The sequence below is a fragment of the Anopheles arabiensis genome, chromosome 3, assembly GCF_016920715.1.
Source record: "Anopheles arabiensis isolate DONGOLA chromosome 3, AaraD3, whole genome shotgun sequence".
NCBI classification, from domain to species: domain Eukaryota; kingdom Metazoa; phylum Arthropoda; class Insecta; order Diptera; family Culicidae; genus Anopheles; species Anopheles arabiensis.
In genome coordinates, this window is record NC_053518.1 from 18,985,928 (window position 1) to 19,009,858 (window position 23,931).

At 41.7% G+C, this 23,931-nt stretch overlaps 1 protein-coding gene and 2 long non-coding RNA genes across 5 annotated transcripts; 2 read left to right on the forward strand and 1 right to left on the reverse strand.

Annotated features, from left to right (window-relative positions):
• The first annotated feature begins 1,633 nt into the window (after positions 1 to 1,633).
• On the forward strand, positions 1,634 to 21,266 carry LOC120902864 (aquaporin FA-CHIP). Of its 3 annotated transcripts, XM_040311913.1 has the most exons (6): positions 1,639 to 1,806; positions 19,014 to 19,112; positions 19,197 to 19,303; positions 19,808 to 20,242; positions 20,332 to 20,454; positions 20,883 to 21,266. In XM_040311913.1, the coding sequence occupies exons 2-6, from the start codon at positions 19,034 to 19,036 to the stop codon at positions 20,916 to 20,918; spliced, it is 780 nt and encodes a 259-aa protein (XP_040167847.1). In that variant the 5' UTR covers positions 1,639 to 1,806; positions 19,014 to 19,033; the 3' UTR covers positions 20,919 to 21,266. The 3 variants fall into 3 exon arrangements, with proteins under 3 accessions (XP_040167845.1, XP_040167847.1, XP_040167846.1); XM_040311911.1 differs by lacking the exon at positions 20,883 to 21,266 and having other exon boundaries at positions 1,634 to 1,806; positions 20,332 to 20,718; XM_040311912.1 differs by lacking the exons at positions 1,639 to 1,806; positions 20,883 to 21,266 and adding an exon at positions 1,932 to 2,123 and having other exon boundaries at positions 20,332 to 20,718.
• LOC120902865 lies at positions 16,264 to 17,738 on the reverse strand. The gene is made up of 3 exons (XR_005739495.1): positions 17,385 to 17,738; positions 17,043 to 17,318; positions 16,264 to 16,955 (listed from the first exon to the last, which is right to left on the reverse strand). It is a non-coding gene; the product is annotated as an uncharacterized LOC120902865 (long non-coding RNA).
• A 1,083-nt stretch (positions 21,267 to 22,349) lies between the features above and the next one.
• On the forward strand, positions 22,350 to 23,338 carry LOC120901432. Its single transcript, XR_005739299.1, has 2 exons — positions 22,350 to 22,615; positions 22,689 to 23,338. It is a non-coding gene; the product is annotated as an uncharacterized LOC120901432 (long non-coding RNA).
• The last annotated feature ends 593 nt before the right edge of the window (positions 23,339 to 23,931 follow it).

Here is a 23,931-nt window from a genome sequence, read left to right on the forward strand (position 1 = left end):
ACGGTACATTTGCTGGAAAGGACACATCCGTGAACGTCGTGGGCTAATAATCCATGAAAATCCCCGGATTTAACACGGCAAAGTGTGTCAAAGATTGATGCAATAAAATAGATGCTTATGTATCAATCCCGCCCACAGTTCTGCAAGTAGAGCGAGGAAGATGGGTATGAAAATTTGAACCGATAAACAGGGCTTCCTTTTAAGTCGACCGACCAAAAGAACTGCGTCACTCTGCGACTCGGCTGATGGTCAGTTGTAGGTGGGCAGTCTTGTAGTAGTAGGTAACCCCATTAAAACAGCGACACTCAGGGGGGGGAATCACTTCGAATTGAAATGCTAAAAATACATTAAAGTTCAACGGAGACCATTGGGGAGCGGCCGTCTTGGTCAGCTTCTGCTGTGTTCTTGTTGTTCTGCTTGTTTGGTGTCTGAAAGTGATACGCGTGGTATCATTGCCACAAGTTTTATGATGACACAGATTCCGTCTCCGTGGAGCAATCGCAGTGCAATGGCAGTGTTGTTGATAAGATAAACAGTTACAAGCGCCAGCAATTAAGCACGTGCCGATGGTGGAACAACAAGGGCTTACGAAAATACAAGGGGGCTGAGGTAATTTGACGCAATAGCAATACAATTAAAATCACGCTACCTGGTGATAATCGGGGAATCGGTGTGGTCGTAAAAAGATATGTTTCGAATCAAATCAAATCTTCGACAAATTGAATCCGATTTCGAATGGTGTGCAAAACATCACATGTGTATGGAAATAGCATACATTTAGGCGCCGAAATAGCCGAGAGACCCATACGAGAGTTCGTTAGGATAAAAATGAAAATCAATATTAAAATACGCTGTACATTAGTTTTCATGAAACTTCTGTATAATCGAGCTAAGTCACTAAAGTAGATTATTTATTAGATTATCACTAAATCGATAATAGAGTACGTCCTTCTGTTAAGCTGTTGAAGATGATTTTCTACCCTTGAAGTGGATCGTTGTTACAGCTTGGATCGTGAGCTCTGTGAAGTGCTGTGTAACTATTGGTAACACATTGGCACGCTTTCCTATACTTATCTCTATACTTATCGGAGCTATTATCGAAGGAAATGTTATTTATAAGATAACGAACATCCTGGCTGATTAAAACTAATGCTATATCAAGTATGCTGTTGAGTTTATTTTTTTATTACAGAGATTACATTTTTGACGCAGAAAGGGACGATGTGCTTTTACACAATTCTTCCCTTATAATTCAATTTTGAACGTGTAAAGTAACATGATACTGTGGTGCGTTGTTGTAAAACTCAAAATTTTCGCCTGTGTGATGTGAACAAACAGCTAATGCTCGTTCGCGCGTTTGTAAGTTTTATGATCGGTGGTAATTATGCTACTATTTATAACCGATAGCCAACTTTATCGACATTCTTCCTGTCGGATTGCCCAATGTCCTGCCTAAGTCGTCTATCTTCAGCCTGCCGAACGAAGGTACGAAGAATCATCAACAACGCCCAAACAGAGAGACCGCTCGGCGTTCTTCTCTCGCTCTCTTTCCATCCCACCATTTAACCCCTTTGCCGAACGATCTCGCGCGCGATCGTGTGGCAAGTAAAGTGCGCAAAGTGCGATGCTACGTTCTGCTCTACCATTTTGACCGGTCATTCGAAGTTGATCTGCCGTGCGGATAGTATCGTGCCGTGTGTTTCGCTCCCGGTTAGCAGCCATTTTACGAGTTCAAACCGTAGCAGCAGCAGCAGCAGTAATTGTCGCTGTCGAATAAAAACGAAGAGCAGATAGTAAAGCAAACAGGTATGCACATCCTCGACTTCTTCTCTCGAACCAAACGTTATCTATCGGTGTACATTCGTCGCTTATCTGAGAAACACCGTTTTTTCCCCTTGTGACACAATTGGCATCACACAGGTAAGGCAGGTGGCAATTGTACCCTTGCCAGTCGTAGATGGCAAACAGTGTGTGAGGGTGTACCATCATCATCGGGTGATAGTTCCAACGAACGATCGTTTTGTTGCAATTGCAACCGTTTGTTTTATATCGAACAAAATAGTGTCACTTACCTTGCGGCGGGAGGGTACCAATTAGCACTACAGCAGTGCCCTGTTTTAAAGGTAAAGCCGAAACCATTATAAAATAAGTGTGGACAGTCTGTGTGTGAATGTGTGTGTGTGTGTGGAAGAAGAATTGCGTGAAAGCAACGCGTACTGAAGGTGATCATTAGATGTCAACTACCAATTAAAGGTCGTTGACACGTAAGATCGATCTGCTGGTGGTGGGTAGTTAGGTGGAGCAAAAGGTGCTAGTGAATTTAAAAAAGTATCATACAAGAAGTTGCTCAAATAATAGTTGCACAAAAACTTTGATTATGAACTTCTTTTTTGTTAAAGTCCATCCAGATTAGTTAAAAGCAAAAGCTAACACATACACGTGCAAGCGTGTGAGAAATGGCTACGGAAGAAAGTGTAAGGAATTGCATCAAATTAGGCGCTAAACAGTCACACGCGAAAAGGATGCTTATCGGTTTAAAGGCGCCATTATTATATTTTTCACCACGAACTTACGTACCTTTTTACACGAACGATGTAGCATGTAGTAGTGCAGTGATACACACTCTAGGCAGAGCAGATATTTGAAGCTGCCAAAGTGAAAGAATGACTAAACGTTTTCTTTCCTTTTATTGATTGTACTACCGATTTCGGTAACCGACGACCAACATTAATCATTGCGCCGTTCCTTCCTTCGCATTCCGCGTGAGGTTTAAATAGAAATTTTTTCTTAATATTAATCAATAGCCGACATAACTCATTTTCAAGAATAACGGCGCACATATCTTTGCCACCCGGGGGGGGATCTGTCCTACCAACAACAGAGCAAAGCAAAAAAAAAAATCCAAGCAAAACGTGTTTGAAAATTAAGAAACCAAAATAAATGAGCAAGCAGAGAGATGAGAGTGAACCCCCTACTTGATGCTGACAATCACCTTCCCCCCCCTTTGGGGACAATCATTGTACACAACCCACTTGTGGACCGTCCACGCAAGCGCGCGCGCCATCGGCACTGTGCTGCGGACCACAGCGGTTCTCTGCGTTCAAGTGTCATTGGAAGTGATTTGCGGCGACGCCCGCACAGGATTCCCATTACACACTCAGACACACACACACACACTAGTTGGTGGTTTGTGTAACGAAGCTGACCGATTTATGAAATTATCGCTTCATTTGTTTCGGTGCGACCGACACCCGGCCGGGACTTAACACCTGACATCCTGTTGTACGCCGGCATTTTGTCCGGGGGTGGCAAGGAGAAGGTCGGCACGGCGCAGAGGGGTTAAGCGCTAAGTGTGTTTATTAAAAGCGATTCAACAAATTAGTTCAGAGGTCATTTGAGGCCCGCACGAAAGGGTTTCAATGTGGAATGTGTGGATTTATCTTAAACGCCTTGCCTCGCTTTTGGCCGCAATGTGTAACGGTCAAATATTTTAAAATTAAACCCTTTAATACATGTAGCTTACTTGCCTTATTTTTGACTTCAAACACAACACTGCAATACACAGTATGGACCGAAATTTTCCTTTTCGTCACAATGTCACGGAGGCGTGAGTTGTTATGAAAGCTATCATTCGAGAAAATAACAATTTGATAAACAACCTAGCGGTCCTGTAGGGCCGTAAACAACGATCCGTTGAATTCTCTCAGCGCGTATCCATGGCAACATCTATTAACAACCCAATGCCCCGATGCACAGCATCCGCCACACACTAAGTTTGCCTATTATCGCCCTAAAATTAGCCGCACATTGAAAATGCACAAAGTTGATGCACACACAATACGTGATTCGTGCTGAATGCCGGCGGCGTGGAGAGAAGCAATTTCCATTCCCCAAAACAACGCTCCGAAGTTAAACAGCGAGCCGAGTTAGGATAATAACGCGTACAATCACAGCCGGTAAACGATCGTGTGCTCTAGAATGGTGTGTGGAGTTGATCGGGGGAAGCAAACGATTTCGCACAATTGCAGTTGCTGCAAAAGCACAGGTACCGCTCGGCTCCAAAATAGATCATTGGCTTGGGCCTATTTGTCACGCACGACGATCCGATTCCAACGATCGTGTAGATGATTAGGCATTTTTGGAAGTGAGCGACATGTTCGATGAGTCTTCGATTTGAACGTGTCCATGCACTCCAAACACTCTCGCGAGGTCTTTGTACAACTCGAAAAGATAGACTACGAGACCATTTAGCTGTTGAGTACATGCGACAATGCTTCGTCCTCCTACAACGTGGGGGGAGGTGGACATGTCTGATCCGGACGTTCGCGCGCGCATTTTTACAGCCTTGTGTGCATGCGGTAAAAATTAGCGACTTCTCCTCGCGCATACAAAACAATCATAATCGTGTGGACGCGGAGACCTAGTGGTGGAATGGTACCGACCTTGTTGGCGGGTGGGTGGTGGGTGGTGGGTAGCGTTTAAATTATTGTTCGCCGGTGTTCCGAGGTAGGTTTGACAGCTTGGGGAGTGCTCGATCAACAACAACACCCCCGAGTAGGACGGAACGAAGAAGCATTTTGATGATCGGTAGCGTCTAAGGTTCTTCCACTGGGGACCGCGTTGAATGATCTAACCCTATAAAAAATGAATGCTGGCGTGCTCTGGTACGGAAGATGCACGGGTTTCCCAATTTAAAACGTATTCCGCCCGCCGAATGGACGCTTCCGTTCTCGCTTCCAACGGATGCCATCTGTACTGATGGCTGATTAAGCTCGCGGTTGTGTTGAAGATGCGTGAGCTGCTCCAGCTCCCATTAGCCGAAGGGGGGAGGTTCATTGCGCTCGGGAAGCTCGCACTAATCCAGCGTGTAGGAAGCTGGATCTATCTCCCGATCTGTTCTCACTTTTAAGCGTAATAATCGTAGGCTGGCCGTTAGATCATGGTCTATTACTCTATGTGTGTGTGTGTGTGTGTGCGTTGGGTTGCGTGGCGTGATTCGTTAAGATGTTTTGACTTATTTTGAAGCCCGGCCAACGGCTTCAAGCACGCAAAAGGGTCAAATAGAGGTAGCGTTCTTTCGTGCTCGAATGAAGATACAGCAAAAGCAAAACAACGCGATCGCGATTTGTGATTCATCACGCAGGTGTGTGTGTGTGTGTGTGTGTGTGTGTGTGTGATTTAGACGGATGCGAATGGTGGTGTGATTTTTTCTGTATCATTCGCTCCCCAGTTTTCGTTCACACTTTGAGGTTTCGTGGTTTGTGGGTTAATAGTCGCCTAATGATTACTCATTGGAAAATTTTCGTTGCAATCGTTCGCTGGAACGGCGGTGACTATTGGTGGAGGAAATGATCAACATTTAATTGTTTTACTGCTGCTGGGCGAAGTGAAGGAAAATACCAGGCCCAGCGGAGGCTGAAGGTGAATAATTCAAGTTGATAATTTATAAATGTTAATCGCTTGTTTTGTTTTGTCAGGAAATATGACAAATATCGCTGAGTTCGGCTTCCAGGAGGTGTCGTTGGTTGTAGATGGCATGTGTTGATTCTAACTACCAAATTATTATTATTTTGTTTTTCGCGTAAAAGCCTTTGTTTCATATTTTTTTTTCGAATAAAATTGTTGATTTACACACAGGTTTATAAAAAAACACAAGAGCAGTGTGATTTTTAAAAAGTAAATATCCTTTGTAAAAATGATAATTTCCTTGTTTTATGCATTGAAATAGTTGAGCATTAATTTTCTGATTGTTTATCGGTTGTGAACAAAGCAATATGTGCATTATTGAGCATCATACCTTATAGTAATCACAACTGTTTGTCCACCCCAACGAGAATCAACAGAGACTCAAGCATCTCAACGCGATGCTGGACAACCTTTATTGCACCTAATAACGTCCAATTGCGCAGATGTTGAATCAACGCAATTCTCCTTAGAAGTAAAGAAAAAACCCACCCCCACCGTTCCCCCCCCCCCACCATCATCACTCTAGGAATGTTGTTTAACATCCTATTGAATCATATCACGATCGCAAGAAACGACAATGATAATCACGATCCACCAACGGTCAAATTGATTGTTGCAATCGCAAAATGATTCCTTTATCCCCGATCGACACGTATCACTGGCTAATGGCTAGAAGCGGCTAGCAACCAACCGCCAAACTACAATTTAATTGCAGAGTGGGCAAATAAATCCAAACAAAGTACCGCAGATTGTTGATAATTGTCACTGAGCATTTGTTTGCACGTGTGGCACACTGGAGACTGTGACTTTAGGCAAGCGGATTTACGTTTTATTGGGCATGTCTTAACGAGCGACTGTTGTCTTTGCTGTTTGGTTAGCCGGTATTAAGGACGCGGCACTCCTAGGTCGAGGTGAAGTCACCGATTCAGGGTCTAATTACGTCTAGTTTTATGCGTAATCTTTCTGGTTTTTAGTTCATCTTCCAGAAAGAATTGAAAGCTTGTGTCATTGTCGTTTCATTCCAGGAAAATAAAGCCCAACCAGCTATAGTTGTAGTGCGTCATGTAATGTTTCTTGTTCAGCGATAACACGCTTCTAATGCAAATTATCTTCACCGGTAACTGATACAGCATCATTCCCACATTCCACAAAGCAACCACAAGAAATTTGACTCCTCAGTGGTTTTCCAGCTCATCGTGAACCCTTCCAGTTACACAATTTGTGCGCAACTAGAACACAACATACCAACCACAATTACTTTTTCATGTATTCCAGCTCGCGGTAGGCACGCGACTGTAGACAAACTGTGAAGGCCAGTCGCTAAAGCCGCGTTCGTCACTTGACGCGCGATGAATCTTTCGTTTGCTTCGCGAGTAAAACGCCCCGCTCTGGAGCGAAATGGAGGAAATAGAATTGTGCTACACATTTGGTTTTGTTTTCCGTTACTCTACCGATCCGGTCGATGGTGGGGGCCACCACGTGGTGCACCACCTCTTCCCTCCTTCTCCCCCTGTTGGCTTATCGTTTGTTTGTTCCGTGAGCAAATACACAACTGTAGCGGCTTTTGTAAAGATGTTGTATGTAGTGCTGCTGCTGCTGGTTGTTTACTGATTTTAATTAATTACGTACCCTAGCCCGTACCCGGCACGAATGCAATAAACTACAAAATAGGATGCAATGAGGATCATTTAGCAAAACGGGGGCGAGGGCGAGCTCTGTACGGGAATTGACTGCTCTCTTTGGAGAAGGCTTTTAACAAGCAACGCTTAAATAACAATTGACACGACGATGCACTGATTCAGCAAATCCCACCGCGTGGGGGCAATTTAAATGGCAAAGATAACGGCGACTTGCATGAGGCGCAAAACGCAACGGTGCTTGCGTGTGAGATAGCGATCTGGGGATGTGGAATTTGCGCATACTTGTGCAAATATTTGTGTGCTGGTTTAATTGTATTTTAATTTTTAATCATCTCACCAAGGACACGTCTCTAAAAAGTTCCATGCATTTTTTTTCGTAATGATTCAATCGAAACAATCTTAATTGGTAGGACAAAAAGCTATGAGTTTTTCTTCTTTTAAACATACCCACTTCTTAGTGATTCGGATTGCATGCAACACCCTGTGGCGTTTATTACCGAGAATGTTTGCCTCGATCGTTGTATTTATGAGTACACTGTAGCTTTTTTCAATTAACTCTCTTCTCATCTAAAACCGATGCGCTTCTCAGGGCTCCACACCCGCAAAAGGTCAATCACCGTGACCAAGTATGTAATTCATCTCCGTGCTGCATCTTGGTTGCATGGCACGATGCAATTTGCACCCGGAATGACATTCAAATTCACAGTCATTCAGTTGAGGGTGAGTGTACAAGTGGCTGTTCTTGCTGCTGCTGCTGCTGTTGCTGCCGCAATTAGCCTACCATTTATCAAATCACGCTCAGCTGATGGTAAGTGAGGCTGGGCCTATGGCCACAAACGCCGCGCGCAAATGCTTCCGGAGTGGATCGGCTTACAGATACGCTCAGGCACACTATCGTCGTGCAATTAAATAATCGCCACCGTAGCTGTGCATCGGTGACAATGCCAACGTTTGCCACCTTTATTTTCCGTTCGCCCCTTTTCATTTCGGTACAAAATTGTGTTAGAAGCACTCGGCCAACGATTGGCGACAATTGACACACTTTATTGAAACATTAATCATTGCACGATAAACATCAGTGCAAGACCTTCGCTACGGCTCTCGGCTGATAGGGTCCGGTTTGCCTGTCCATCAATCATGGTTAAAGTGGTGGTCTCGTATATGCTTTTTGGTGTTGTTAGGCCCTTTTTTCTGCTGTCCCATCAATAGATTTGTTATCTTAAACTGTACATGTGTTGTTACTCGCTGGGAAAGATGGACAGTGAATTAGGCTTCCTATTTGAAGCATCAATTCTAATGGTAAAAACTAAATGACTGGATATGGAAAAATAGATAACTAGCAAAACCGATAACCGTCTCCTTCAGTACATATTTGTATCGATGTATCGATGACCTTCATTATTTGCTTTAGTAAAAGTAACTACTAAGGTAAGTGTATCTGCATCTCCGTTTGTGGGATGCAATTGCGGCACTTTCCAACTTGGTAATCGTGCGGTTGCTCCTCCCGATACGTGTGCATCGTCAATTATCATTCCAAATGCATCTCACTGACCTAGTCAAGCTGACAGTGGGTGGCAATGACCACCATCATCCAGCCCCCTTGCTTCAAGGATACGGCATTGGTTTGCTTTCATGGTATCTTCGCTATTGCCTTTCCTGCAACAAGTGCATCCACACTGTACCTTGAGCGTCTTGCATACTGTTTAAGTGACAGTGTAAAATGCTAATGAACGTAAGGAGGTTGACATCCGTTGGTGGAGTTTACATTGCATGAAAACCACGCGTTTAGACTGAAGGTAAAAATGTTCATTTACAATATATTGAAGGATGTGGCAATCATATTGAACCAATTGTCTGATTTAGATTTGTATCTTGTTACTTATACGATTAAACCATGTTTCTAGTTAGATTTATCATAAACATATTTATCGGTATGTAATGCGTAATGATAACGATTTGAATAAATCAAACAATACGTAGTCGTTAACTGATTAAAACACATATAACACGTTTTAAAAAGATTTTTTTACATTATACCATCGTATATATGCTTTACAAAATGGGGTTGAATCGTAAAAAAGTAGTAGGAGTAAGTATTATCAATAAACCAATCAATCATTCGTAGAATCATATCCTAACTTGTAGCAAATTGTTCTCTTTGAAAAACGTTACTTTTCGCTTTATAGCATGTTGTGTTACGCGTTATCGACGTTACACACTTGCTAGCGATTTTGTACGCATTACTCGTGTGTACAATATTGCGTGCCACTTGCAACTAACGCATGTAATCTCCACATGTTAAGGTCCATTTAGAGATCGCATCAAGAAGAATATTATTTTTCGATGTTTTAAAATATTTGTGGAGCTAACGGTACGATAGCTGTTATAAGTATTGTGCATAATTTTCGTGTGAATTGTTGAGGATTACAATTTTCTTTACTTTGCTAAATAGTACGCCGTATTACTACACCAATGAAATGTAGTAACAAAATCAAATTTTCACATACAGTCTAACTCGATCTCTAAATGTATCTTTATACCCTCTATACTAATTCCCAATCACCAGGTTAGCGGTCGGCTCTCACCTCATACAAAGGTTTTGTTAAATTTTTGGGACCAAAGTTTTTAATAGCTTTTTAATAGTTTTGTAGAAATTACATCCCACTGTTAAGACAATTCGATTTCACTTTCATTTTTAGCCATAGGATATTTGGAATTCATCGAAACTTAACAATTTACAGATATTGTACGTTGTAGTTAAGGAACCCACTGTTGTAAGTTTTGTTTTGGTTGTAACAGTTGTTGTAATGCAATGAGCATTTATCCCAGGAATTCTACGGTCGTGCCGTAGAAAAAAACACATTGAAACGGCAGGGAACGATGAACTCGCGATGGTGTCACGCGCAATGCATGATTGGGTCTTTATTTTGCCGGCACGGTTGCGGTTGCGACATTCACTTTCTTCCTTTTCTCATTTTTTTGCTTCTGCGTTAGTGGTAGGATTAATCCGTAACGACGTTGCTGCTGCGGTGTAATATGCAAATTCAGCGTACGATCGACGTTTACCTCATACTCTGGTACAATTAAATGTGTCCCCCATCGTGGACCCGTGTCGGATGCGTTTTGCACAGCCGGTTGTTCATTTCACTTTGCACAAGTAGTGTGTATATGAAGGTGTGCACGATCTAAAGCACAATGTTGATATCATCGGTTATCGACTTTTGCCAGTAATCCAAATATGCATGTTATGAACAAACAAATAATGAATAAAATAAAATTTTGTAATGCAATTCTGTGTTTTTTTTTCTTTTTTTGTAAGCTTTGTCTAATATAACGTGTAAAAATTTACTGTTTCTAAAAATTCTTTCAATATCATGTTATTTTTCATTTCCATTTTTTATTTATTTTTCGTTGAAATGAAAATAAACACTTTTGAATAAATCATTTCCCTTTTATTTTTTGCTACGGACATGAACCAGAAAGTATTAAATAAACAGTTTCAACTAAAAGATACTCTAAAACCAATACAACAGAACACCCTGTAAATTTTCTTGACGATGCAACTGTATGCAGTTATTTGCATTCACGTCACGATGACACACGCCATCTGAAATCACGAAAAAAGCCGCCAAAACATTCTAACGCATCTTGTCAAAACAAATGTGATGCATCTTTTGTTTGTATGCGTCGCTGTTTGTGTCCCTAGCGGAGTACTGCTTTCGTTGTAAAGCTGAACCTCATGTGTATCAATCAACCATAGCCGGCAATTGTTGTGTTTTAAATAATAAGCCGTGCCTGCTTGCTCACTTCTCTTTGTCTGGTGCGAAAGGTTTTGTTAGTGTGTTTGTGTGATGATGTGATGCAATTGATGTTTTGGCAACTAAATGAAAATAAAATAAAAGCAAAGAAACAATTGTTTTGCTAAGCGTTTGTATGTCATGGTCGATGACGAATGATAGTTTTGTACGATACGGTAGCATATATTGATGAGGCGTGTGAGTAGTACAACAATTTAGGCTTGTCTTATGCATGTGCTGTCGAAATGGTTTTTATGCGACGGTGTCGTCGGATTTATGAACATACATTCACACACAATAACGCAGTCGTATGTGTAGGAGACATCATATTTTATTAGTGTGCGTGGCTTCTTGAGATGGAACGCTAAAATTGCTCTTCGTTATGATGATTAGATCTCGCTGTATGCGTGTATTTGCGTCGACAAGTGATTTACTCCTCTGCTTGAACCTCTCTCTCCCTGGAAAAAGAATCAATTAGAGAGAAAAGAGAGATACTTTTTCGGAAAACGGAAGGAAACATCCTAAACCATTCTAGTGGCAGTCCATCACGTTCTGGATTAGACTATTTCCATCCGTGGATTCTGATGGCGTTAGCCTTGAATAAGATCAGCGCTCAGAAGGATGATGCCAAAGTTGTGCAGCAGAAATGCTACATCTATTGATATAAATTCTTGTGCGTTTGTTTAACAACTCCAAATATTGCATCGGGTCATTTTAATAATTTTTAGGATATTGAATAAAATGAGATTGGAAAAACAAATTGATGGAATTGGTGACCAACTAAATTTTTCGATTTGCACTCCAATCACTCTTGTAGCAAACCGTCAACTTGCTGATTGAGTCGATCTCCAACTCCAACGATGGTTCGTTGAAAATTAAACAATTTGCTCAATGCAAGGAATCGTGGCTGTGGAGATTTTTTTTCTATGATTTTTAGACCGTGTTTATGTGCGCTCAGAGTGCCTTAGTTTTATTTTTTTAATCGTATTGTTATATGTGTGGTTTATGTGTATTTTGAGATTTATGCCCGTATAATATTTATTGCAGTTTCTGTTCGGTGAGGTTAAACTAAAAGCAGGTTAAACTCTTCCAGTAGTCAAAAAGTTAGATCAGAATTTCTGGAAGCCTAAACGAGTGCAAATTGAGGGAACAGTTTATATTGCATGTGTGCTTTGAGTAGAGTTTTAACAATATTCTAGTGCAACACATATTAAGAACAGTACATCGATAAATATTTGCACTAATTTATACATAATTCCCGTATTTTATATAATATACGATGTATAAGAGTTGTTGTGTGATATTGTAGTAATAAATTAGAACATAAAACAAAAACTATTCTCTAGTTTCTTCTTCTTCTATTTGGCGTGAACGTCCTACGCGGACATGCTGGCCTATATAGGCTTTCAAGACTTTATTCAGTACCTTGCAGCGGGTCCTTGTTACGAGGGGACGGTCCATTCTGGACTTGAACCTATGACGGGTATTTTATTGAGTTCGTCGAGATGACCACTCGAATGCTCCATTCTCTAGCATTTTATTTCAAGAAATCCTTCGTTATCTTATGTTTTTAACACTATCGTGTTGCGAAAAATGCGTTATGTTATTGTGTAACAATTCTAGTACGTGGGTTAAACGACAATGTTGCTTAAAAGTTTCCATTTCAAACTGTTATTACCATTATTGCACTGGCGGTGGTTGGTTATTGCCTTTAAATAAATTGCTATAAGCTATCTAACCAACGATTGAAAGCTTTTCTTTTTAGGGTTTAGCTTGTAGGGAAGGCGTTACTCGTGTATGAAATGCTGCATGCAACCTTTAACGACAATACGCAATTCAGGAAAACTTGCGCTATTTTCGTCTTCTGTGCACGGATTGAACAGTGCAATTTTTTTTTGTGATCAGATTTTTTTCTTCAAATACGTTATAGAACCCCAAAAGAAATATCAAAATTTAATGTCTAATCGGGGTCGGTCTGGTGGTACTGGTCGCACAATTGCTACTGGTCAGCAATGGATACACTCTTGGTTTGCTTTGAACTTCATTGAGGTCTGAAAAAAAAACAAGTAAATGCAGCGAGCTTCGAAATATTTTCTTGTTCCATCCCCGCGCCGCACGCAGTTTGTCTGCTAGGGTGCGTTAAACGATCATGTACCAGATCGTCGCGGGCACAAGGATGTGGGATAATGGGAAGAATGATTCACGGCTACACTGCACAAATGGTGTGATATCCTACACATCTTGATCAAGGTTAACAGTACGATGGGGAACTGGGGAACGGTTCGATCGTAGGTGTACATGTGGTGTACATCGTTGGGTCTTTGTCTTTGCTAAAACGCGAACGCGACATTCACACTCTCCTTTTCATCGTGTTTCGCTGCTGGATTAGTATAATCTGCACACGCGTTGATACTACGATGAGAAATGCAAATTACGGCAGCGATCAGCTCTTACCTCGTGTTTTGATGCAATTAAAAGTGCACCGTCGTGGTGCCGTTGCCAGTGCGTCTTTCTCGCTTGGCTGCTCTATTCACACTGTGAATGTAGTGTGTGTGTATTAACGTGTGTACGATTTCAAGCACACTGTTTATCTCGTTGGTTATCGATTGTTGACTGTAACTACAATCCTTTTTTTATCATTTAAGCAGGTATGAAGGTAATGGTATTGCAGTAATTTTTTTCCTAAAAGTGTGTGTTAAACAATTAATTGAGTGCTAATTGTTTTACTCTAAAATTATACACACAGCCACAACATAAGATAACATGCTTTAACATATGATTTTGTTATGTTTTATTTAAAGTATGATATGTTAAGGCATTCACATTAAATGGTAGTGATGTGAATTTTTTATAATAAAAAATCACTAAACCAATAAAATCGACACCCGGTTTTGCTTGACGATGCAACAATATGCACTAAATTTTACTCACGCGTACACACACAAACACCTGAAACAGTGAAAAAGACCGCGAAAACATTCTAATGTCAGACCAGACATCTCCGCGTGTTGTTTGTTTTCCGCTAATGTTTCTGTGAAGAGGTTGTTTAAGAAGTTGGTTAGTTTATGTTTTACGAAACCATAATAAAAAAGGCCAAGAGTGCATTTTGAAAAGCTTGTACATAGTATGAGCGATGACGAAGCGACTCCAGGGGTGTGCTTTCGGTGTCTTTCCTGTGCAGCGGGAATGTTTTGGCACTCATACATACACGCATATTAGTCATTGCCGTGCTACAGGGTACAGCCGGATATATAGGGGCTGTAGGGAAATATGTTTTACCATCATAAGTGTGCACAAACACTTCTTCGGAGGCTGTTCCACCATTCGCTTTGTTGTTGTTGTTGTGTTTTCGCTGTCTGTGTGTAGTCGGTGCATGGAAGAGCGAAAGGTTTATTCTCTTCAGGAGCCTGTTACTCTCTCTTCAATTCTACCAGAGAGAAAAGAGAGATGATAAATCAGAAAAATTTGGTGAAAGAACTCAAGCCTTTCATGTTCCTTCTTCCATGACGTTATGCATTAGACTACCTCCTGCCATGCGATCGGATCGCGTTAGAATTGACTAGGATCAGCTTCCAGATGGGTGATGCCGTAGTTACGTAGCAGGAATATAGTTTTCATTATTATAAATGCTTGTGCGTCGGTTCAACAACTCGAAGCGCTATGCTGTTGAAAACACCAAACTGTGTTCGTGATCGATGTATTTTAATTTATTATGATCGTGTTCATACAGAAAGCATACTGTTTTCTTTATTACTGGGCCCTTTATCTGTGGCTATCTGTAGAGTCATTCTATTTTTGGATCGTGCAGTGTACAAACAAATTCGCCTCATTATGTTATTTGAAACTAACCTAATTGAAACTATTTTAATTACCTCTTACTAACTCCATTCAATTTGGGTGCCGTTTTAGCACTGGGACTGTGTTCTGCAACCTTTAAGTGTTCCTCAGGAATATTCTCGAAGGCTCATTTAATGGGAGGCTTATAATAAATCTTTTTTCATCGCAATTTATCTCCTCGAGATCGTGAGAAATTATGCTGTGCGTGGTGTTATAAATGTCACTTCAACATTTAGTCTAACAAAATTTGAGTTAGAATTTCAATACTTCCGAAAGGATTGAAAAATAAACGTCAGAAAAAACAAATTGATGGGATTGAGCATCACTTTAACCTCTGAAATTGCCACCCGGTCCCTCTTTGTAGCAGTCCGTATGCATACTGGTTAAACTGATGCCCAGTACCAACAACGACCCGTTGACAATTGTGCAGCTTCCTGAATACAAGGGTTCGACCAATAAGGAATTTGCATTTGAATTCTCACAGTCTTAATATTATAATTAGATAATTATTAATTATTATTATTAGATAATAATTATACCGATCGTACCGATATTCAGAAAAGACCGAATAAGAACCGATCTGAACCGTGCAAGAAACTAAGTTGTTGAGTTGTTTAAGGTCTGTGTTTCGATACATTAAAGAAAGTTGAGTTGACGGGAAAAATAAATAGATGGAATTAGAAACTGATGATGACCCATTAGATTCGCCACCAAATCGCTCTTGTGAAAGATCGCTTGCATATTGGTTACACCAATTTCCAACTCCAACTATGCTAGGATGACAATTGTACAGTAACAGTACAGGTTTGTGTTTTACGATCGCGTACTAATACTATTGCAAATATGATATAAATATGAAAGGTTATCATCCAGACAGGTTCATCTTAAAAAAGTTCTCGATTGGTGTGAGTTCAATTGGGTTTGCCTAGGCATCGGATCCGAGCCTGTTCTAAATTTAGAAACTCTGCTCTTCTCTGAACTTCTCTCTCTTGGAAAAGATTTTTTGAAGGAGAGGAAAACAAATCGATAGAATTGGGGGATGGCTTTACCCGGAACTCACCACCACACAGCTCTTTTGGCAGACCCCAAACTTGCTGGTTAAGCCACTCTCCAACTCTAAAGCAGGCGCGTTAACTGTTAATACAGTGAATACTATATGCAGCTATGCACCCGAAATGCATCTGCCGAGATATGGTTTGATTTACCTATGGTATGGTATTGGCGTGTGTTACGCAGGTTGGAACTGGAAAACATTTTTCGTAACTATTGCTCAAGATTGGAGAAAATATTACGATTGGTGAGATGTGCCATAGTAAGATTCTATCCACCAACCTGCAGGGCAGCAGATGCCTCTTCTATCCAACTATGACATTCCTCACACGAACAACAGACCTGCGAACATCCATCTTAAGCCGTGTGTCGGTTTGTTTTGTTTAACTTTTCCATGGATTTTTTCACGAGTTCCAATTCTGGCATTGAAGTTACAAGTTAAGGTAAACGTGAAACAAGAATTCGTCCCTAGATTACACTTTATTTCAATAAATCCAGCATTAGCTTATTTTTGTAACAAGATCGTGTCGATAGTTTGGATCATGCTGGAGACAGCACAGCAGGACACAGTGTAGAAAGGAGTCGAATAGAGTGTCACTATTTCGAACAACTATGGCGCTGGGTGTGTTTGGTTATTGCCTTTCAATAAATTACTAAAACGAGTCCAACCAACTGTGAATGGCTTTTCTTCTTAGTGTGTTTAGCTTGTAGGAAAAGCGTTACTCGTGTATGAAATGCTGCATGCAACCTCGAACGGCGTTACGCAATTTACACAAAACTGTGTTTTTTTCGTTCTCTGTACACAGTACTTTCTTCTCACGTCCGTCCTTCTTAAGCGGTTCATTATTTTTAACATAAAGCAGATTCAAAATAGATTCAATTCCGAAGAAGAAAATCGTAGGAATATTAAAACGTACTATCTTATCGAATTGGCTTGCTGAAAGTATTCAGGTTCTGTACGACAAATAACGCATCTTTCGATGAGTTTGATATAATTTTATAGCAAGCTTATTCTAATTTTCTGCTTGTACTTCTTTCATACACGTTTCGCAAGCGTATTCTATCTGCTTGCTTCTTATTCATTACAACCCAACCAGAACATCATTGCAACCCTAAAGGACCAGCTAACGGCTCTTTCCTTGATTGTGGCGTATAATTTCTGCCTCTAAAATTAGAAAAAGAAGGACATATGATTGACAAAATCAATGAAAACACCCTAAAACATATTGTAATGTTATTGAAAATAACCCACCTGCTTGACTCGAATTCCATTCATTCTAACGCAAAGAGGCAGCTCAAAATTTCTATGCCTGGTGTGTGCAAAGAAGGAATGACAACGGGCGATACATAAAGAGCACTATACTCAGCGGGCGTAATTTCTGTTACTACTCTTGAACTGTTGTCGTCGATATTGTCCTTTTCATGGTTGATTGACACCTCCTGGGTGAAAAATCCAGTTTGCCGAGCAACAGGTTTCGGTAGCCGATGTGAATGCCATAAAAGTAAAAACTCGGTCATGTGGACTGAACTAAAACCAGACCAACAAGTAAATGAAACAAATATCAAAAGTTATGAATAAACACCGTCAACATACCAGGAATGCAACGAGCAGCAAAACCGTTTCGCTATTCCACCACAAACGCGCCCTGGTTTCTGCAACGGTGCGTTGCCCGATGTTGTTCAAGTTCGTTAAGGCCCACGGATGTGGGTTAGTGGGGAGAATGCACAAGTTCAAGGTTGATGCCATTCGGTGGTTCGGTTCGGTGGTGTTACGTTTTTGTGTTACGTTCTGATTTCTCGTCATCTCTTGATAACACATCGAAGCGCAAGGGAGGGGATGAACGCGTGGAGATTTCCACGTCCATTTTGTGCGCCTTTCGCTTCTGCGTTAGTGATGCGGCTAATCTGTAACGGCGTGAATGCAGCGATGGGATATGCAAATTAGGGCGACACTTACTTCGTGCGTCTTCTTCCGCCGGCTTCTAAATAGACACTGTGCATTTTGCGTGTGCAAACGTGTGCCGCAGGGCTCCACACTGTATAGCAAACAAAACAGAGCGACACACTGGTTCTAAGAACTCAACTAAAATGAGTTTGTGCTTTTCCTGTTCGGTTCTAATTATTATTTTACTTACCATCATGTATTGGAATGGCAAGGCAATTTCTTTAAAATACTGTCAATATTGTTGTGTTTGAGATTCATATTAAATGCATATTCGATAAATTACACCATGTACGCACATTTTTTTTTGCATTCCAATTTGTGCGCGTGCGTTGATGGTTGCCTACAGCTTCTTCTTCTACTTTTGGCTCAACAACCGTTGTCGGTCAAGGCCTGCCTTGTAACACTACTACTTGTGGGCTTGGCTTTCAGTTACTTATTAATTCCCCCCATAGCAGGATAGTCAGTCCTACGTATGGCGGCACGGCCCATTTGGGGCTTGAACCCATGATGGGCATATTGTTAAGTCGTTCGAGTTGACGACTGTATAACGAGACCGGCTAATTATACGTTACACACACAGAAAACAGTGGCGATGAAAGCTGTGTGAGTGCATCATTGCACGTTAGTTTGCCAGACATTAGCGATACGAGCCTGTTCTAATTTTAGAAACTCTACTTTCGGAGAACGAAGCTTTCCATTTGCCATCGATCTGCTCACGATCATTTCGAAGCCTGATGATGATAATGATAATGCAGTCTTACCCCTATTTGCCCTGATGATGCCCTTTGTGTGTTGGTAGATTATTTTCGAAAAGATTTTTTTTTTTTGGAGAAGAGGAAAACAAATCGATGGAATTGGGGGATGGCTAAACCCGGAACTTTCCACCAGACAGCTGTTGTGGTAGATCGTAAACATGCTGGTTAAGCCGTTCTTCAACTCCAAAGCAGGAGCGTTATCTGTTTGTACAACAGTTTTTGATATAGTGCATCTATGTGCACCCGAAATGCACATCTCGAGAGACATGTTTGGATTTACATACGGTTTGATGTTGGCGTGTGTTATACGCAGGTTAACTGGAAAACGAATTTCGTAACTATCAGAAGATCAAAGAAAATATTACGAACGGTGAGGTGTGCCTTAATGAGATTCTATCCACCAACCTGCAGGGCGGCAGATACATCAGCTATCCGATTAAGGCATTCCTCACACGAACGACGGACCTGTGAACTTGCGTCTTTAACCGCTGTGTCGCTTTGTTTTGTTTAATTTTTCTATCAGAATCAACGCAGTTCGACACGATGGGATACAGCCTAGGAACGGAGGAGCTTTCCAGCAAGTCGAGCGGACTGTGGCGTGCGCTGCTGGCCGAGTTTGTAGGTACGTGTGTGACCTGTCCCCGGAAATAGCTTCTGCAAAATCGCTTACCCGACAGCGCAATGATCGTGTGCCCTTTCATTGCAGGTATTTTCATACTGAATTTCTTCGCTTGCGCCGCCTGTACGCATGCGAATGGAGATAAAACGCTGATCTCGCTGGCATTCGGGCTGAGCGTGTTCATGGTGGTGATGGTAAGTAGCACCAATATTGCTGTTTATGTTTATTTGTTCGGTCTGGAATGGTCCGGTTGGATGGATTGTGTGGAATGTTGTACATGATGTACATCACTCACCTCACAAAGACCGACTTGATCGATCGCATCGGAACAGTTCCCTGCTGAATGGTAGAATTAAGATACAACCACCCGCCTTCCTTCCCAACCAAAGAACGGACAAACTCACGTGATTCCCTTTAAGAATGTTGCTGCTTTTGCGTCATTCCGATCCATTCTTGGTAGAATGAAATATAATCAAAATTAGCATAAACCCAAAGCTTTTGGGGGAATACGATGATCAAGGTTTTACGTCAATTAAGCCAACGCGGAATGTTGTCAATCAAAATTCGATACCAACCCATAAACTTGATAACGCATTAACAGCTCACAGTTGCCTTCTTACTCCACACATTCCTTCAACGAGAAGAATAATTTACATTTTCCCAACCCTTCCTCCAACCCAACCCCACCCAACGTGCAGTCAATCGGACACATCAGCGGTGGTCACATCAATCCCGCCGTGACGGCTGGAATGTTGGCCGCGGGCAAGGTTAGCCTGATCCGTGCGCTGATGTACGTGGCGGCCCAGTGTGCCGGTGCCGTTGCGGCCACCACCGCCCTCGATGTGCTGATTCCGAAAAGCTTCCAGAACGGGCTCGGCAACACCGGACTGAAGGAGGGCGTCACCGATATGCAGGGGCTCGGGTTCGAGTTCTTCCTCGGCTTCGTGCTGGTGCTGTGCGTGTTTGGCGTCTGTGACGAGAACAAACCGGACTCGCGCTTTGTGGCACCGCTAGCCATCGGGCTAACGGTTACGCTCGGCCATCTGGGCGTGGTGGAGTACACTGGGTCAAGCATGAACCCGGCCCGTTCCTTCGGCACCGCATTCGTCACGGACAGCTGGGCCCATCACTGGGTAAGTCTGGCTGGGAATCGGTTGGGAGATGATAAATGGTTTAAATATTGTGACCGTTCTTGATATCAAACTTGATGTCAAACACACAGATCTACTGGGCTGGACCGATCCTGGGCGGTGTTACGGCGGCTCTGCTCTACTGTCAACTGTTCAAGGCACCGACCGCCAGCGATGCTTCCGAGCGCTACCGTACCAGCGCGGACGATAAGGAGGTAATGTTGAACCTTATGAAACATGCCGCACTGGAGGAATCGGTTATTACGACGTGAAATCCAGTACGGAAAACCCCCAAACCGATCATCATCTCACAATCACGATCTCATCTCATCCGCACCGCAACTTCACATCAGCTTTTTAATGTGTTTTATCCCCTTTACAGGAGATTTATTTGTTATGTTTTATTGTGTTATCATTGTTATCGTTTTTTTATGAATTAAAGCAACCGTTTACACGGTTGGTTTCGTCTGTCATTTATAGCTGCTGTGTTTTCATCACCGCTCACATCCACTTCACACCATCATTCGCTACGCTCCGTCGAGCACGGCGTTGATCACGATCATCATCATCACTCCCCCGTCGAGTTAGCTAACGGTTGTCTTAATGTTTCACTCTCGTTTTTCCCTGCTCCGTTTTGTTCTAGATGCGTCGACTGGACGGCAAGCATGATATGGCGTAAATGATCGTCCCCCTCGCACCCCGAGGAGGACTGAATTGAACCCCCTTTACTCTGTGTGTCCCGTCGAATGTTGTGGTGTGTTATGTTTTCTGTGTTGCCGTTTTACTAATTGTGACCTCATCCCCTTGTCCACGTGGAGTTTAGTTTTCCTCTTTTTCTCAGTCCGAGCAACGGATGAACGAGAAGACGTGTCCGGTTTAAGTTTAAGCTGTGTTGCAGGTGTCGCTTGAAAACACAAATCATCTTCATCTGTAGCTGGGTCGCTTGGTATATCGTGAGATATGCGACGAAGGTGTATCCAGATGCATTAACTATAATAAACTTATAGAATTATTGATAATTACTAAACTGAAGCTGTTGCAGCGTTGTGGCTTTATTGCTTTACATCCGAAAGTATTTCCTAGGATGTCAAGTTCCCCCATTCCACGTTTCCGGCGAAGGCAGCGTAAGGTCCTAGACGTTTTTCTTTTCGCATAGTCCACTGTTTTTCCCCTCATGTAGGATGCATCTTCAATGCTTCTTCTTTGCTCAGCACGGTATTGCTTGCGGTGTCGTAATGGCAACCTGCAGTCAAGATCAAGATAGTCTGCATGAACGATGATCTTTAAAAGTCGTTGAACATGAGATTCCACAGGGTGGGGCCCAAAATAGACTCTGCTAAATTCCACCTTTCCAGATCATCGTTCTTGTCCCACACAGACTCTCTGTTGGTCATCCAGTCATTGCAGAATCTGGTGCAGCGATCCTGGGATGCTGTTGTCCGTTTTCGTCTAGCAGTTGATCCGCCTATCCAGACGATATCTCCCTACGAAAAAGGCTGAGAAGAGAAGACGGGCTTCGTTGTCTTCGAGAAGGTTCTTGGTGCGATTTAGATGATGGAATGCTCAATATTTCGAGGGATCGCATAGAAAAGGACTCGCTTGATGGATTTCCTGGCGGCGACTTCCAGGCCAGCTTCCACGCGCTAGGAAACACCCACAAATAGGTAGTCTCCTTTTGGAGATACCGCTTCCATTGAGTTCACTTAATCCTGTGTTACGTTTTGTCCATTGCTCCTTCACCGTATAAGAATGCTCTGTAATGAATGTTCATGTGGCAAATGTAATAAAAATCATAATATTTACAATTTCATTGAAATAAACATTTCAACTAACCTTAGGCAATGGTCCAACCTTGGCATCGAAACAGAGCCTTCAATTCATTTAACTTAAATTGTTATGTTAACACTTGAAATAGATATTTTCCACCTTAAACCTTTATTAAATTATTTAATCCATCACCAGAGTGTACTATCTTCACTGAAAATAAGTCGCTGCTGTTATAATTCTGTGATTTTTTGATACTTTTATTTAACCGTGTATCGTGCAAGCAGTATCAATCGTACCCCGTTTCACACTACAGCTACTTGACATTACAAATGTAAACAAAACATTGAAATCGTTTACCAGTGGAAGGCGGTTGATGCTGATAATTTTGTTTATTTAACGCTTGTATGGTGCTTCTGCTGAGCATGTTGTGTGTTTTGTTGCATTTTACAATGCTGTGTGTTTTTTGCAAATAAATATTACATTGCTTGCTCTTGGCGGCACGCGTTACGATCAGCACTGGAAGCAGAAAGTGTCCTAGGAAGCTTGTAAAGTAGTCAGCAACGAAGGATCGTGCAGTAAATACTGAAGCCATGCGAGATATCCTGCAGTGTATGTATCTTTTAACATTTATTTCTAAAACGTTAAAGCAGTTACTACACTTTTACGAGAAGCCCATTTTTAGAAGCCTGCTCGTACGCAGCGGTGGATCAGGAGGTCTCTGGTGATAGCGCAGGAATGGAGCTAAGAACATGGTGGAGCAAAACGCTCAGATTACACATCATGAAGTGTGACATGCGATGGGTCCCCAACTGAGACGAAAGACTTGAATGACTTCGGAATGGTTGGTCTATATACATTCTACGCATGCTTGCCGCGCATGAACACAATATGATTTCGGTAAACTTCTATGCAAAGTTAGACGGCGAACTTTTATTTTTAAGCCGGGAATCAATCGACAGTAAAGCAGATGCTTTTCATATAAAATGCCACTTTTAGCACTCCTACTATGGTTTTGGTTCGGAGTGGTTCTAGGGTAGATCAGCAGGATGCCGTGTATTACGATTTTTAGGCTCTATAGAGCATGTTTCATTGGACACAAAACATGAAATGCGTTTTTTTTAAATAGGACCATAGATTGGAAAATGGTTAAGCGTAAAAAAATGCAACCCAATTTTCCTTTAAAAATGGCACAAAGCTGCTTCGAATAGGATATACGGTGTGCCTGACGTCCCTTACACTACCTGGCTAATTCTACCGAAGCTTTGTAGAGACATTGTCACCCTGTTACAAATATTGAATATAATCCAACTAGAATCATTCGATATCCATCAATTCGATTCAACTAGATTCTTAATGGGAGAACCAAGTGAGAGAATCCACCGTCGTTCATATTATTATCTTATAAGAATAATTCTATTCTAAAGGCTTTACAGGGTTTTTATGATGGTTTAGTAAGAATATTTGGATCCATCCACATGTTTTTTAATTTGTATTCGTTTCAGGATTTATTCACAGTATTCACTTATTTTCAAAAAGTCCTCACATTGGCATCGTCTCAACATTTTACAAACAAATGATTGCAAAATATGTGTGAAGCAGTAAATGAAGCGGATCGTGTGACGAATTTAACCAAAAAACAAAACACATTTTGGGAGTCCCAGATCAAAAATAACATCGCTGGTTGTCAATACAGGTTATCTTCTTCAATAAGTCTTATCGTTTATGTTACTAATTGCATAATTAAATAATCACCAATCAGCTTTGGACCTGCAAGTGCTGTTGGGTGACTAAACGGGGCTTTCGCTGATAACGGGGGCTTGCCTTCGCACTTGAAAAGGAAACGAACGAACTCACAGCAACATGGCAATCGACTTGCTAATGAAATGCCGTCTCGTGCTTGAGTGTTTTAGTTACAAATATAGCAA